The 17,155-nt window shown below is 39.1% G+C and overlaps 2 protein-coding genes across 2 annotated transcripts; both read right to left on the minus strand.

Annotated features, from left to right (window-relative positions):
* LOC143462805 (arginase, hepatic-like) lies at positions 1–5,862 on the minus strand. The gene is made up of 11 exons (XM_076961097.1): positions 5,561–5,862; positions 5,297–5,372; positions 4,941–5,062; positions 4,713–4,780; positions 4,075–4,234; positions 3,888–3,925; positions 3,760–3,816; positions 3,174–3,278; positions 2,749–2,825; positions 2,288–2,461; positions 1–154 (listed from the first exon to the last, which is right to left on the minus strand). Exons 1-11 carry the CDS (start codon positions 5,750–5,752, stop codon positions 75–77), a joined length of 1,149 nt encoding a protein of 382 aa, XP_076817212.1. The 5' UTR covers positions 5,753–5,862; the 3' UTR covers positions 1–74.
* A 2,478-nt stretch (positions 5,863–8,340) lies between these two features.
* On the minus strand, positions 8,341–16,408 carry LOC143462766 (BTB/POZ domain-containing protein 7-like). Its single transcript, XM_076961032.1, has 16 exons — positions 15,458–16,408; positions 15,133–15,262; positions 14,609–14,812; positions 14,106–14,456; positions 13,855–13,922; positions 13,485–13,619; positions 13,241–13,331; positions 13,042–13,155; positions 12,525–12,663; positions 12,311–12,444; positions 11,859–12,009; positions 11,396–11,568; positions 10,862–11,041; positions 10,409–10,676; positions 9,797–9,974; positions 8,341–9,570 (listed from the first exon to the last, which is right to left on the minus strand). The coding sequence occupies exons 1-16, from the start codon at positions 15,610–15,612 to the stop codon at positions 8,490–8,492; spliced, it is 3,552 nt and encodes a 1,183-aa protein (XP_076817147.1). The 5' UTR covers positions 15,613–16,408; the 3' UTR covers positions 8,341–8,489.
* Between the last annotated feature and the right edge of the window lie 747 nt (positions 16,409–17,155).

Here is a 17,155-nt window from a genome sequence, read left to right on the forward strand (position 1 = left end):
TGATTTTAAAGTAAAATAAGAAAAAAGATGATTTTAAAGTTGTCATAAATTAGGCATTTCTTAAAACTTCAACATCACGGTTGAGCTTCGGAAAACACCAGCTCACATTTCAATCGGGTTTGTTGAGGATGTCTTTCCAGCTTATAAGTATCACCTGCAAAGTTGTAGGATAAGTTCGTATCAAACACTAAAATATGCAATGCTTTGGGGCCTCGAAAGCAACAACTTAACATGCTTTTAGTCGCGGGGGCAGACACTTGACCGTTGTAACTTAGTGTAATGATTTGAAAGTGGCTTATGACAAATATGGTTCGTTGTTTGTATTACTTGTATGATGTAGTACACAACAACCGTGTTCGCCATAAAGACCGGCTTCATTGGCGGTTATTGTCACAATATGAGGGACTAGATATACATTGATTGTTGATGACTTGTTTTGCTTCTGCTTCGATGATCTGAGTTCTAGGGATGTGCCGCGAGGAAGATTATTCGGGTTCTTGCGAACCCGAATATCATGAAGGTCGACACGAACGAATCCCGAATATATTCGTATTAGAACCAAACCATAAAATTCCCTCCAAAAGTTGTCAAGTCTTGCTTCTAAAATGATCGACGTAATCGATAAACAAATCGCTTTCTTTCAAAAAGTAGTGTTTAAGAAACGATCGAAAAAGCAAAATCGTTAGGAATACGACCTTCATTGTAAGTACTGCTGACGCTAGTTTAGCATTGTCGAGAAACTAGACCATCATTTTTTACAAAAGTCAATAAATTTATAAGTAATATTGTATTCGGGTTCGCCATTGTTGGTATTCGTGTTCGCCCGAATCTTCCATAAAGGCGATATTCGGCGAATCTATTCGGGTTTGGGTTCGTATCGGCCCATCCCTAATGAGTTCCCATTTCTCAAACGGCGTGACTATGCTGTTAGTCGCTTAATTCTGTCTATAAATGATAAAGTTCCCATTTTATTTATTTATTATCAGACACAAAAGCTTTCACCTTTGGGCAAAGCTTACTGCATGTTACATTGCGCAGTCGTAACAAGTGAGAGAAAGGATAAAAGGAAAGATTGTAAACATTACAACAGTATAAGTTATATGTGGCACACCAGTTCAAGCGAGGTAATTTATTTGAACGTCATTAAGGAGAATTTAAGTTTGGTCAGCAATTGAATCGCAAGATCCCGAAACAAAATTTCAGCATTTAGTGACGTAACCGTCACAGGTTTTCCATTGCATTTAACCAAATAAATGCGGGTTCTGTATTTCGAATCAAAACCAACGCTTCATCCCCTTATCCTAGTCATTGCCACAGCATATTTTATTTCGTAAATGCAACGTAGTGTTTGTTTGAAATATGTCACTGTTTCATCGGCAACAATCATACGTTTGCAGCTATTTTACCAAAGTTATAGCATTTGAGTTAAGATTTGCAAGAAACTGGGAAAATGGCTTCAAACGTACGATTGTTTTCGATGTAATAAGTTCTTTATTTGAAATGCTGCCTCCGTTAGGATTTTGCGTTCTTGCTCATTGACATTGTGTAACAGCGGTTATCCACAAACTTGTTAGTAGCCTAATATTACATTTTGCTTTGGATAAGGAGTTGTGTTAGGCAGGGTTTAGACTTGTTAAGTTGGTTGTCTATCAAATGCAACGACAAAATTAATTCAGAACAAGCAAAATAATTCCTTGGGGTCCAAACTAAAGTTGAACGAAAAATTTTGACAAACAGAAAAAATTTCAAGAACTGTCCTATCATAACCCAAAACTGATTTTCTCAGAAGATTTGATAAAAATATGTCTTATATATAAATACTGGATAGCCAGCCGGTCACCTGAAAACTAGTTTAACTTTCCAATAAACATTTTTTAGAATATCCAAAAGATCACTAATTGAAGAAAATATTTAAACTGCACCTCAGTCTAATTACAACATAGAGTTTAGCTTTAGTTAAACCCTATAGAGTAGCTCAATCATATTTTTCACGTTCCCATACCAGTTGTTTCAGAGTAATAATAATTATTGTTACATCACAATAATGTCGCGCAATATTTTTGTTCTGGGCAAAATAAATCGATAAAAAATATGACGCAAGATTGCCGGTGCTAAGAAAAACTCAAAAAAGATTATAAAGTTGAACCACCATGCGGTCATGTCAAATACTATCCATCCCACATCCATGCAAAAGCAAAGAAAGCAGGCAGCATGACCGTGACAAGAGTGCATGAGAGGAAAGAATATCAGTCATGAGGGTACCGCCTGTAGTCAGTGTCTCGCATACTTAGGCCCAGCGCGTGCTTTATAATTTCAACTGCGACTTCGGACGTTCTTTTTGCTTCTCTGAAATTTGATAATTCTGGATTTACTTCGACGAGATCCATAGCGCTCAAACACCCGGTCCTGGCGACTTCCTCGCAGATGTACATCCCCTCGCGGTAGGTAAGTCCTCCACGTACTGCAGGTAGAGGGAGGTAAAGATTAATACGTATGCCGGACATTACTCATTAAAATTCTTGTGGCTTATCTAAATTTGTTCAAGATCACCAAAGAACATCACATTTTAACTTTTTACAACGCAAGTTACACCGTGACAGCTATTTGCAAGGTTATACCACTGCGGTAGTTTTCATAGTTAGCGGACAAGTTCTACTTTTTGTAAGCAAACCAAAAATGTAAAACATGCTATGTTGTATTTGGGATACGAAATCATATTTAAAATAAGCAGCAAGGTAGACCCCCAACCTCTCGTCCCTGTGGCTGGAGCGATTGATGGATCCAGGGAGTCGATGTCGAAACTGAGGTGAATGGGACGATTCCCGCTAAAAAATTGAGGATAAGTCGGTGAGATTTAGCTAGTTTTAACCCGGAAAGGTTTCGTTAAAGCAGACAAGCGGAATTCTACGAGAGGACTGAAAGTGAAAGATAACAAAAATCATTATGTACGTGTATTAGTTTCCCACAGGTCAGTAAGAAGTTTTAGAATTTGAAACGGTTAGAAGCCTTGGCAACTTGCTTGCCGGCTGGTAAGCATTAATGCGTTTTACAATTTAGCCACTAAACCAGGTCAGTCTATTCAAAGGATAAGACACAGCCTTGGGGGCAAGGTCCACATGCAAGGTATGATCAGGTATAATATGAGACAGAACTGCGGTTGTGTGTCGACCAACCTGGGGTTTATCATGTCAAGAATTTTCTCCATGCAGTGAGCGATTCCATTGCGATCGATCTCGCGAATGCTACAATGCGGAATGTTGTATCGCTTCATGATGGCTCTGAATAAATGAAAGCAAAGTTTTACAATTGCCTCAAGCCCAACGGGGATTTTGGAAAACACAAAGCTCACCAAGCAAATAACTTAAGTTTTAAACACATTCATCTTTACATGATAATTAATCATTTATACAAAAGTTATTTTTTTACAACTGTGCATCTTTACTGTTACAATGCCAAAAATGAGGAAACAGCTCTTCAAATCATAAATACAATTCATCAGATTGTATGACAAGTCAAATTTGACTCAGCGACATGAAATTAGTTACTCCCTGGTTAGTTGTTCTATACTACTTAGTCAGTTGAGGTAAACAACAACTCCATCAAAGAACGAGTTTAAAGGAATAAGCAATGACGTGGAATCAGTAAACTAGTAATAAAAAAGCTGCAAATAAGGCAACAAAATTCACGTTTGAATAAGATAACTGAATAAGTTATTAGCAGGGGGCCGGTAACTAACTTCACGCCCGTGCACAGACTCACATTTCACCGGGGTCGATGTCTCGGATGGCGATGTACCCAAGATTCGATGACGTAATACTGGAACAACACTTTTCACATAAACATCCTATAATGCGGTGAAGAGTGACGTAATAACGATAAAAACTTACCAAGGTTTGACCCAATCAAATTCGGGAATACTGAGGCGCTGAAACAAACGTGAAAAATTAAATCATATCGTTCAGAAGGTTTTCTTTGTAAAAGAGTCATTTGATAACAACACGAAATATTGCACCAACCGAAGCTGACGTTAAACAGCAAAAAATGTACTCGATTTGTGCCCACTCATCATCTCACCTCGTTTTGCAAGTCATGCATGAGGAAGTGCAGGGGCATGCCGTGTATATTGCCACTAGGTGACGACACGGGGGTGTTCAAATCGGGGTGAGCATCCACCCATAAAACTGAAATATTTTCCCGTGCCCTCGCGTGCCCCGTAATTGTCCCGATCGCCGTACTTCAAAGATAACAAGAATTTATTTGGCCTAGGCCTCTAGGCAATATCCGGTTCATTATCCACAACAAGCACTATCGCGTAGTTAAGGGCTTATGACGTAACAATAGTAAAGCGTTAAAATAGAACATTCTTTATAAATGAATTGGATAAGCTCGCTACTAGCGGTTTCTTTGAGTCGTTTTAGTACACTTTATTTAACTGTTCTTTGTTTGTTCAAATATTTATTATCTAATCATACTATAGGTGTTTGTGCTTGACAAGCATGCCTGTATGTTACAGAGAAAAATTGTATATTTTCAACAACGGCGTTAACAAGTTAATGCGTATTATGGTGTCATGACTAAAAGAAATCTCCGGTTGAAATGCAAAAAATTCCAAGACTCACTGACATTACTTAACAGTTACTGCGTAATTGTCAACACCTTTCATATGATGCAATAGAACGTAAGACATAAGCGTTGTATGACTCATCACATACCTATGATCGCCCCCAAGAGTGAGACAAACGTCGCAGCTTTTCAAAATATTTTCCACTGTGTCGGCAACCTGGACGAGAGGGAAGTTATGCATTATTACGTCATAAATCATATTCGATACTTGGTCGCTTATCTATTATCATTTTGGATATACTAGTAGCAGATTTAGAATTACATCGGAATGGAACCACGAGTAACGATACTTATAAGATATGCAGACAAATACTTGCTTTGCTATTTGCTTGGGCAGTTGAAGTTGGGTTCCGAAGCGGGGTTTTTCCGGTTAAGTAAAAATCGGCGTGACCTTGAACGTAGCCGGCCTCTACGTCGCCAAAATCTTTTATGGTCATCCCTGAAGCATTATGGACAAGTTTGTTAAACGTGCAGCTGCTCCAGTATTCACATACTTGTCACTTTTAGTTGATAAAAACTATATGATGTTAAGGACCATGCGGCCGTTATGCTTCATCTTCAGTTTAAAACATAACTGATATCATGTGATGCACATATTGGATGACAAACGTCACTTCCTTTTCTGATGAGTATTGCATGACTGGTATCGACAGCATTTTAACTAGCCACTTACCAACATGGTGATCTAGGTGCTCGATCAATCCGGCTTTGCGAATCGCTTCGGGCCCAAACTGAACTCCGTGATTTCTCTGTTCAACCACAACAAAGCACATACATTTAGAGGACAATTTCAAGCCGATTTTTAACCTCAATTAAACGGCTAAACGCGATGTTTCTCCAGAGTCTGGTAGATAACTTGCGAATAAACTGTTTTGATTAACATCCTGTCAATCCTGTTAAGAAGCAAATAGATTAAATGACAGGATGACGCACAAACCTGTCCAGATTGAATTGGGGCGCCGAGTATTCCGATTTGAACTCCGCCGTCGGTTTTATTGTGTGTGTTGAAATTTCTTCTGTGTAGGCCAGTGCCCTCGTGGTAATTTCTCCTCGACCCCCGTACATTGTCGACATTTTGCCGAAGCAGCGTCCGGCATTTACTCAGCAAGGTTCGAGTACTGCTCGCCATTTTCACGACGCAGCCTTAGTTCAAAAGTAAACTGCTGTATCAGAAAGACTACGACGTTCTGCCGCAATGGGCAATATTACTTTATCGCAGAGAATCTTCAGTAAAATAACAATGTCAGCAGGAAATCAAACACTAATAAATAAACCGCGCGCAACCAGACCAGAAAAGCAAAACAAATAGACAGGTATGCCGTCCAAAGTAGTTATTTCTCGTCCTTTCGATTTGCTGCAAGAATGAAACGACGCCAACATAATGGTTTGGCAGATTAACTGTGCAACATTTCTAAATAGTTTTCCATCGCTGTCAATTTTAATTCGTCTCTGTATGGTCTTTGTCGGTATCATTTCTAAATCGTTTATTCTGTGCTCTTTCTTTTGAAGGATTTTCTTCAATAGCCGACCGCCCGCTGGGTGACCCGGACACGACCTGATCTGTCTTTTACTGCTAGCTTCGATTTTTGGCTGAAAGGGTAACGTTTTAACAACTTTGGGTTATTTCAACTGACTTCATTTTGACATTTTCGCTACACGCTCACTCGATTTATTTCGCCATACCACAGCAAAAGTGTAAGAACTGCAGCAGACTAGCCTAGAAAATCATGTCCTACTGTAAAGTAAATTTTTAATGAACCCGCTCCCGTATTTGTGACCGGAAACAGTCATGTATATCTCACTCAAAGTTTCGTCTAACTTCTATAGCGATATTATCCCGTCGTAAACTGCTCATTTTTACTAACGTCTACTTTAGCAAGCACTGCGCTACACGGTGCTGCCTTTCACGTGTTCACGTGTTTTCTATTGTAATTATAAGGCCGTGCTGTTTGTCACTGTAGGGCATGACCAATCATACACGTTGTGCGGTGACGTCGTTGAGCTTCAGAGGCATAGCCGCTTTTGATTGGTTGGGAAAAAGGAGTGTCTGGATAATTAGGGGCGGAGACGCAGGATTGGAATAATCCAAAACAAAAGGAAAATTCCACGACGTCAAGCTTCAAGACAATTATAATACAATTAACAAAGCTTCGACCTCTGCGACCAAAGCTTTCACATCGTCTATATACGACGGCTACACTCTGGTTCCAAAACATATAAAAAAGCAACTTTTTGCCAGTGACGTGTAAAAAATTAATAATAATCTCAAAAGTGCAAAAAGCAGGTGCTTTCTTGTTTCAATGACAGTCGTACGTTCTAAGACAGGAAATACAAAGGTAACATGAAAGAAAAAGCGATATGCTTTTAAACTTTTCTATCTATCTCTTCGTAAGCATGAAACATTTTAATTATACGTGTTAAACTTATGTCCAGTCCAACGTGACCGTCTATCTCCTGCTGTCTACAACTCAATGGGTTAGCATCGCTAGAATAGTTTATAAATGTTCTTGTAAATACTTTAGTAGGCTGTCTTTTTCATCTTACTGTTTTCATGATAAAACAATACATTCAGCAGACAGCAGAAGCTGGTACAACCTGACCGATTTGAAAGGAGTTAGACGGCAAATTTCGGCTGATGAACTGTTACGTAAGCCAGGATATACTGCCACCTGCCCACTTGACTTCGAGATCAAACGTTCAGCTTTGAACAATGACTAGGTCGCTTAGAGGTGCGACCACATTGGTACCAACTTGCTACAGACAAATACTTTAATCCTGGCCCAAACAAAAGCAGCCTAGCTGGCTAGTATGAGACAAAATGATAGCCTAAAATGATGGCCCTAAATAGAAACCTGGCATCAGAGACCACTTCACTTACAGATGCTGCAATCAACTATTCGACTTCCCTCTGGAGTGTTCGTGGCATGATTTTGAGAAATTTGCTTCGCAACATAATTAAAAAATTCATATATATTTAAACTTTGCTGCCAATTTTCAACTCCCGTTGTTTCTTTGTTTACCTTCAAATCATTAAAAAGTAGCAGGAAGTGACGTCACATGTGGGCTAGTTTTGACCTGGAGTAACCGGTAGCTACCGTATTTATTCGATTGTAAATTGATTGATTGATTGATTCGTTCGATTTTTACGGCATACATTTTTATCAAACCGAAATTGTTGTAGGCACTATACTTGCTCTATCAGAAGCGATTTAAAGTTCTAATGAAGCTTACTCTACCTTAGTCCCATAGTACAAGCGGCTTACAAATTACATCGTATTAACTGAGGTAACATACTTGGGTAATAAAGATTATTTAAGTGAGACATAAATAATCAAGTCTCGCAAATGCTTGACAGAAGTTAGACCTCAATATATCTTTGCTGTTATTGAAAATGTGAGGGCATCTTTGTATTCGTCAATTTAAGGTTACTCCGGGTCATGCCCGCGGGTTACGTCCAAATCTACAATCTAAAAGTCCTAAATCATCAGAGTTTCTAAAATTGCTTTTTGCGGAAGAATCTCTTAAGGTTGCGGTTTGCAACTATGCAGACGTCTTCAGAAACGTATTGGTCAATGAAATGGACGAATTTTTTTATTTTTTTTTTTGATTTTCCTGCTGTGGTTGCTTTAAATTTAAATCTTCTTCCATTGCCTTGAATTTAAGAGTGCACAGTTGTGCCGACGTTCGACAAAAACAAGGAATTCAATTTGTTTGAAATTCACTAGACTGGAAGGTTTATTAAATTACTATTATGCAGTATATTTTCATTTTGTGCAAAAATACCTGAAGAAACTACAGCAGTAAAACGCCTCCAATATTGCAAATACATCATCTACGCAAACTACTAACTGCACCGACTACATTCGCTATATGCATGTTTCCTTATCAATTAACAAAGTATCTTTTAAAAAATTTACATCAATATTGCTTGATGGCGTAACTCTTTCGTCATCGATCGACGGGGTGTCCCCTTCTCGCAAGGTTGCATTTTTCGGCGGATCCGATCTCATTCGGGGAAAAAAAACACTTCCGGCGCAAAGATCAGGCGGGACATCGGCGGCGGGTTTATCCGCACTTTTTCCGTCTAGCAGTAACTCAGGAACGGGATTTCCGGCGGGATGCTGTACGGAAAGGGGGCTCGAAGTTTGGGTCCGATTATTTTGCTCGCGATTGATTTCACGGGTTTGTTTAAAGAATGTTCTGGGCAGGGTGAGAGCCGAGATAGTTCGTTCCATGCGTTGTGGACGCTTCACGCTCAGGTAGTGCGCGTAGGAGGGGACGCCCCTGCGTGAGGTAGAAGGTCGCTGTTCGAGTACCGGCGATGACCGCAAACTGGTCTCATCCGGCTCACCGGGATGTGATTGGGCCACAAACCTGCACGTGACCGAAACCGACGAATCACTGGTGCTGCTACTCACGCGTGACCGATAGCTTTTTAAAGTCGAATCCGCCGACGCTGCAACATCGGGCACGGTGGATATTGGAGGGGTTTTAGTCAATGATGAATCGCTATCCCAAAATGCGCTTCCAGGCTGGGTCCTCAAGTTCATATCGACGCCAGTATACGGGAACGGCCATTCCGTGCTGCTCGAGCTGTCCTCGCTGGAAGATACATCGCTGCTGCTACCGCGGATGTCGCTGTTGTCCTTCCATGAGCGACCGCAAGACGACGCGGTGGAGTCTTTCGGTTGATGCGAAGCGGCGACTTTCTTATGAAAAAACTTCTGAAATCGACGAGGTGCGGAAACAGACGATGATTGACAGTTGGACGGTGTTCTGACAAGGGGCCGGTGGTTCTGGATGTGGGACGAAATAAAGGGGTAGGTCACCAGTTCATCAGGGTCGTAGTACAGATGAGGTTTGCGGAGTAAGTCGGTTAAAATATCAGAAAGCCCAAATTCACGGACGACCAAGAGCCTTATATAATGCTCAGCCCGGCACAGGTTGCTGAAACAATAACGCGTAATAGAATGACCATTATGACGAAATAATAATAACAAAACGCTACTCCCTACCCTTTCAAGCAAGCGTGCCTATAAACACAGGCAGCGGTATGAACAACGCCAACAGCAAACAGTCACTCGATGTAGGTTGGTACAATGGCCAAATTACATGATGCCCTGTCTACGCTATGGTCTGTTACGTCAGCAGCAATTCGCAACCCAAAACTTACCAAAGCGTTCCACTTCCGAGGCTTCCATCGGCATCAGATAACCTCTCCGAGCGACAGCAGCAGTGAGGCACAGATACTGATGAAGAGTGACAAGCTTGTAAGGTCTCCTTGATCCAGGGGGATCGACGAAGATGACGTTCCCTTGTCAGCAACTTGCTGGCCAGTGACGGGCTTGGCGCTGTTAAAATAATGCGGTTCGAGTTTCATTTAAGCGTTGTGTGTTTGCTGATGTAAGTACAAGGGTTTCAAAAACTATCTCCTGCTTAGGCAATTCTTTACACATAACCTATTGTATCTTTCATTTTTTGTAGGTTATCGAGTTAAGTTTTAAATTAAGCCCGAATACGCAACAGAATAGAGCAAGCAGGTTAGTTGCAACGCATACATGGGATTAACAATTCATATCACCGCGGTAAAATTGCTGTTGTTCGGACTCTCCACCGTACATAAGATTAGATTAACGCGATTAACTCATAACAATATACAAATCAAAATGAGTACATTTATACTTCACACTAGAACGTATAAATTCATATTATTGGATAAACGCATTTCATTTTCATGGTATCTGTGACTGGGTAACCCACGTAGCTGCAGTATAAGCGATCTCACCTGGGTAATAGTCATCGATGTACTTCAACCGTTTGGTCGCCAACGATGCAACACTGATTCGCGACACTCGACATTTGTCACACGACACACTGTGCAGTGAAGCAGGTTTATGGGAGTGCTGGGTCTCTTTCACCATGTACAGTGCGTCTGGCACGACCGCTGATGACACGCTAGGTCCTGGTGTGGCACGCTGGGGGCAGCTTTGCTTGGCTGCCTTTGAACTTGAGTTGGACTCGGTTTCTTGGCATAAACGCTCCTCTAATATCGCCTGAGTGTGATAAAGTGGAGAAAAAACTTTCATAATTTCTCATTTTTGCCTTGAAAACTTAAACATAATCAACACACAAGTTTAGTTCATACGACACGATGCGTGGAATTGCTTTAAAGAACCTCAATAACACAGGTGAAGCCAAAGTGGCATCAAAGTCTTTGTATAAATTATAAACCACTTACTTTTGTCTCAGCGACATGAGGCGCAAACAAACGAGGTGGGGAAAACCCCATTCCTGCTCTGATTCTTAACCAGAAGAAAGCGTTATTACTTTCGGTGACGGCGCCAGAGTGGTGATGCCATTCCAGTAAATGCTCTGGTGGACGACTGATCACGCCACGTCTTATTGCGTTGGTCAGTACCTGGTGTCATTAATGAGACCTTATAAAATTCACTTTAAAAATTGTTGCATTTTTTGTAATTTATTACAAGTACTATGACATAGTGGAGAGCACTTTGCCCTGAGCTGCAATTCACAGAGTTTAAAAATCTGGCCTTTGGAAAACTAACTGGCTTATCAAAAGCAACAACTAAAATAAAACAATAACGAGAACATAAATATTCAAGATTAGCATAGAGAGAACAAACAACATAAAAGCCTCATAAAATGACAAGCAATATTAAACCAAAACATACGTAACTTGGCAATTATATATATGTGCATACTGTAATATAACTAAAAACATATCACAAATTTTAATTGTGCAAAAACCAACTTCATGATTTGGAGGTAGAATGTGACGTATTCGAACCCGACTGAGCAACGACGCGGTGCTGTCGTGGAGTTCATCCTTGTTGCTCGCCAAGAGAAGCTCTCTGCGACTTGCCGAAGCGGCTCGGAAACTTCGATGCTGGTTTAGGAGCACATGACTTCGAACCAAGTTGGGCTCTAAGAAAAAAATGTAGATGCGGAAATGGAAATAGATTTTCGAATAGACTATTGATGGGTGGAATATGTATCTATCGGCATCATGTTTAAAAATCAAACCATACATATGTCATTCAACACAAAATGACAGTAAGCATAATGGCATATGCATGGTTGGCAATATCATTGACATGCTGATGCGTATCCACAAAAATATTACGCCAACCAATAACTGAGGTCAATTTGATTTTACCTAATTAGATAGCTTAATCTCTACTGTAATGAATTAGAGGTGATCTTCGTATATTTACCTCTCAGTTCAATTCTACGTAGAAGCTCATGTTCGCCCCATTTTAAAACAGTTCGCAGGATGTCAAGCTCAGGAGCATTCACAAAATCTGACTGAATGATTTCTGTCAGTTCTGACGATGTTAAAGACAAAAGGGTTCCACTGACCATCAGCTGAACACAAAACTACTGGGTCACTTCTACTTCTACACGATCTTTAAAATACCTGCTTTCTTTCTACTACATATGGTTGACTACCATCAACATAATTTGATGGTTAATTTGTCAAGCGCAAACCCTTAACAAAAAAACAATTTCATCATCCAAGTTTGAAACAACATTAGTCTGAGCATGAAAATCTGTTATCTATTTATATGATCATCCATATGATCATTACATTACATAACATCAACCTCACTATTTCTGCATGTTATTCGAATTGCAGTCATCTGTCACCCAAAATGCAATAACTCACCTGTTGGAAGTTGTCCCTAGCGTATCGAACAATCTGTCTGTGGAGCCATGTTGAACCATGGGGTTGGGAAGACCACTGCAGCAGTTCAACAAGGTTGGAGACGTTTACTTTGTCGTAAAGAGCATTTTCACAACCTAAATTAATTTCAGGTTTTCAAATTATGGCTGAGTTTGTTTTATCAAATAAACTTGCAAAAGCGCTTTGTTGACCCAACCTTGTGCCAAGCTGGGAAAATCAAGAAAGTGGCCGATGTACAATAATTCAATGAGATCTTTCACATCAGTGCTTAAAGCTTCAGAATCAATTCTTTGTAGAATTAATGGAGTGGCTTTTTTTATTCTTTGCAAGTCAAGCTGAACGACAAAGCTGAAGATTACAGACTACGCCTTTAACACAACAATCCACATGTATTCAAACAACAGTGGTAAGAGGTAAGTTAATTTACTGTAATCTACCACAACGTGGTAATTATCAAACTATCAATCATTAATTAATAATAACTGTCAATCAATAGCAACAAAGAGTACACAAAAAGATCTAACCACAGACAAAGTGCATCCTTAAAGCAAAACAATCATTTCATCATCGTACTGATGATTCATAAGTAATAAGATAGATTAGCACTTGAAACTTGAACATGTGATCACTGCCAAATACCACCGGGTTGAAGTAGCACAGTGTACACACATCGGAAAGATTTTACTTTTAAACTGCGACAACTTCATTCTTACCTCGCCTGTGTACATCGCATGCAACACAACCGGGAAGTACCTCGGGGGAACCACCTTCGAATCAAGCTCTATCGTCATGAAGGACGACGAGTTCTCATCCCGGCTGTATCGTTCCTAATTAAACACGACTGTTTTCATTCCAACCACAAGTAAATATACAGCGAGGTTTATTAAACTACCAAATGATGACGATACTTGCCTTGTGTTTACCGATGATATTCTTGAAAAATGATGAGCGTGCGGCGAGCACAAAACTATGCCCATGACAGCACAAGCCTGGTTGCCTCGACCTGAAGTAAATGTGAAGATTCTTAACTTGAGTATATCGTATGATTATGAGGTTTCAACAAACATATCACAAACAGATGAAAAAATAATAACAACACAGAAGATAAGAATTAGTGTCAATGTTAGCATATTCATCCGACTGCCAGTAAGAGCACCTCATGTGTGATGAGAGAACTGATAGTAGAGACGAAACAGTAAAAACCAATTTCACGTCGCCGGTTGTATTTGCAGAAAGTAATAAATCTTTCATGATGTTTAAAAAGTCGTCAGAAAATTTTTCCGATGTTTTGCTGATAAGATTTGACAATATTTTTATGAATTGTATTACTTGGTATTTAACATAGTAAAATATCATTAACGTACACCTACATACAACAACATATTTTACAATTGTTGTAGATACTACGACCACAACAAAAATTTATCAATTTCAAGTTTTATGAAACTACAAAAGCTAATTACAATTTGACACAAAAACATCATTTCAAAGCAACTGGAACATAACTAAGTGCCAATTTCACTCACAAAAAGAAATCTTTCTTTGCCTCCTTTCCAGCAGTCTTCATGTCTTCAGGTGGCATGTGAGCAAGTACCTACAAAATATACAATCCGTCAGAAATTTAGTGAACAACTTTTGAAGGAAACATGGTGCAAGAACACAGAATGGCCAGCAAGCTGTATGTTTCTTGTTCACATGATAATATCAATACAAATATACAACCAAGCAATACAAGCAGAATGCAACATATGACATGTCATAATGTTCGAATACATACATCTAGTTTCCGCTGCTTCAACATGCTATGAGGTGATTCAGGTTCTGAAGTTATGGTAGGACGACGCATGGGAGAATTCATAGGTGCAGTGCCCTCAGAAACGCCAATACTGGTTCCAGCCATAGACATTTTATCAGAATGCAGCTGTTCACCGTATATGAAGGATATTAATTCACTTATAAAATTCTCTGGCAAATTTTCCTTTGATTCAAATTCAAGGGTTTGCGTGCTTTTGAAATATTTTAATTTGACACCAAGTGAAGTAAATGGAGCAAGCAAAATTGAAGGCAGAAGACTGAAATCAACCTCATCTGCTGCACTGTTTGTTGAAAGGGACTCGCTAAAGTTTCGCTGCAACAAACATAGAAGTTATTGAGCACCAAAGTTGTTGGTTGTTGAAGATAAAAATTTGGATTTAATTCAATATTCAGTGTCTCAGCACTAAGATTAAAATAAACAAAGCTTTCGGCACTGCTAAAGTATTAAAAGTATTTCAGCTCTACCTTGTAAGAGCAATTAGCCTGGGGTAACAGCAATTGAGTTCTTTTGCAGAATAAGGCTGAGTGTACGTAAGCTCTTTTTTCCTCAATGACCTCATCTTGGCCAAGACGATTGCATTTCAAGCACAGATCACAGAGATAGGATTCCTCCTGAAGCCTTACTAAATCCTGTGCAACATTGCTTGTACTGTTTCTTGCTAAATCAGCCTAAATAAGAGAAAATTTGGTTTTAGGGTATTTCTTTTAGGTGTAAATATATGTTTTTAAATCAAGAACGGTCAAATAACCAAAGCGATTAACCTTAATTAATATGAAGAAATGATGCTTGGGAAAAATTACTCAAAAACCTAAAAGTTGAACTAGCTTTAAAACTATCAATCTATGAAGCATGTGTGGCAGTGGCCCAAAGGTCATGAAACCGGAGATAGACGCCGCACAACATGTCTTCTTAAGAAGCGAGAAGAAACTTTGGCTTTTTGAATAAAAAGTATAATTTATTGGCCATGAGACAAACACAAAAAACATACAGCGTCGGAGAGTTCCTTAAGCTTGGTTGTGAGTTCGTATTGTGCAACTAAACATTGGATTTCATCCGTGCTCCAAGCACTTGTCAAGGCACGTATATTGCGACCATGGACAGAAAGCTTAGATGCAATCCTAAAAAAAAACATGGGCTGCATGGACAATATTTCCGATTACAAAATTTCAAATTTATGAAAATGAATAATTAATCATTGCATTGCACATATTAACTTAAATAGCTTAGAATTTCTTCTCATTTACCCCAAAACCAGGCTAAAACAGAAGCTTGTGAGTTGTGCCTTTGATATTTACGCTAATTGTATGTTATACCTCTTGTAGATTTTTGGCAGATTTAGCTTCTTTTTTAGAGATGAAAATGCAAGCCTTGTTTTTCTTTCACGTTGCGCCAACTTTTTTTTATGAGGGCCGGTCATTTCTCTTGTGTACAGAAGTCTGGATCTACAATCAACGCAGTTCCATATCATTCAATAAGCAGACAGATACGTAAATACCATTGTGTTTACATCATTGACATGGTTGTAACCATCTTCTGTAAAATTCTAAAACCAGGTATATTTGTTATACATTAAGACAGCTATTAGTTAAAAACATAAACATATTCACAGCTCCAAAATTTTAAGGTGATAATCTACAATAAAATATGCAGCATATTGTTATGATAAGTATTGTGGTATGTACTGCAAGAATGTCTGCCACTTTAAGCACATCATACAACTGATACTGTTAAAGTAAAACCAAAGCTTTTAATTGTTCTTTGTTTCAGCTCACTGATTTTCAACCTATTTCCATTCACTGTTTTCCCATAGTGGAAAGTGCGGCATCGTCACACAGAAGATTCATCAATGTGCACGCCGAACTTTTTTATCTTCACACCAACTTATAATAAACAAAGAAAAGCTGGTTGTTTGAACACCAATTTATAATAAATAAGCAAAAAATTTAGGCTTCGATGCAAGCCATGATGCCAAAATTTGCGCTTTGGCACATAAAATTTCTTGACGAAAACTGCTATACTTTCTAGTCTGGTTGTTTCTTTTAATAATGAACCAATTCTCTCTGTGTTCTAACCCATATATCTCTATATATATATATATATACTCATTATCGATAAGTCTCCTTGAATTGTAAAATTAAAATATGTTATACTTCATTAAATCAATCAAACTGCTATTAAATATCGTACTTATGCAACAGAAAAAAACCTCAAATCCAAGAAAAAAGTGCGGCCGTTAACTTCAACAACAACAACTTTAGAATTCGAAGGTACAATTTCCGGGTCTAGTGCAAAAGTGCACAGCCACAGGATGTATTTGTATCATAGCCTATATACTAGGCCCCAGCTACTCAAATTGTGACGTCATTTGGTTGTGCACTTCTCCACTAGACCCAACAACCAAGTGACGTTACAATTTGAGTAACTACAGGGTCTATTATCAGATTATACAAATGCATCCTGTGGTTGTGCACTTCTGCACTGGGGCAAGACCCCAAAACTTGCTGTTCCACGTAGCCTAGCCTAGGTAAAAGCAAACCTCAAAATAAAATCTAGGCTATGTTGGAATAAGTTACTCAACACCAGAAAACGTCATAACTGGTGTCGGTAACATCATCAAACCTGATTTTGTAACAACACAAGTGACATCACTTCTTACTTGGTGAGTTGAGAGCCTATAGCCTAACTAGTAATCGACTAAGCGGTATTGTTAAAATAGAGAACTGCTATCACTGAAGATGGCGTCCATTTTGTCAAAAACCGGACACAGCGCCACTTATACCGAGTGCTCAATTTGCTTAACACTTTAAGGCGTAATATCTCTCCACATTGCATACGTAGCTATTTTAATCGGAGCTCAACAGGTAGTTGGGGGCACCCCTCTTCTGCGTTCCCAGTTGATTCGGTTATCTTTCGTTAGTTATTCACAGCCTAGAGATATGGGATGTAAACAAAGATTGTATCTTTGTTTGTTTTGTGATAATAAAGGGATATTATAGTATACAAATTGAACA

Source organism: Clavelina lepadiformis, chromosome 6 (genome assembly GCF_947623445.1).
Source record: "Clavelina lepadiformis chromosome 6, kaClaLepa1.1, whole genome shotgun sequence".
NCBI classification, from domain to species: domain Eukaryota; kingdom Metazoa; phylum Chordata; class Ascidiacea; order Aplousobranchia; family Clavelinidae; genus Clavelina; species Clavelina lepadiformis.

Coding starts and splice junctions, on each gene's coding strand:
- LOC143462805 (XM_076961097.1), bottom strand. CDS start 5,752: ATGGCGAGCAGTACTCGAACCTTGCTGAGTAAATGCCGGACGCTGCTT. Junction 4,235..4,712: donor ACTCTTGGGGGCGATCATAG/GTATGTGATGAG, acceptor TTATCTTTGAAG/TACGGCGATCGGGACAATTA. Junction 2,826..3,173: donor CTTGACATGATAAACCCCAG/GTTGGTCGACAC, acceptor TCAATTTTTTAG/CGGGAATCGTCCCATTCACC.
- LOC143462766 (XM_076961032.1), bottom strand. CDS start 15,612: ATGATATGGAACTGCGTTGATTGTAGATCCAGACTTCTGTACACAAGA. Junction 13,620..13,854: donor GCAAAGAAAGATTTCTTTTT/GTGAGTGAAATT, acceptor AAATCTTATCAG/CAAAACATCGGAAAAATTTT. Junction 9,571..9,796: donor CTCGGAAGTGGAACGCTTTG/GTAAGTTTTGGG, acceptor TTATTGTTTCAG/CAACCTGTGCCGGGCTGAGC.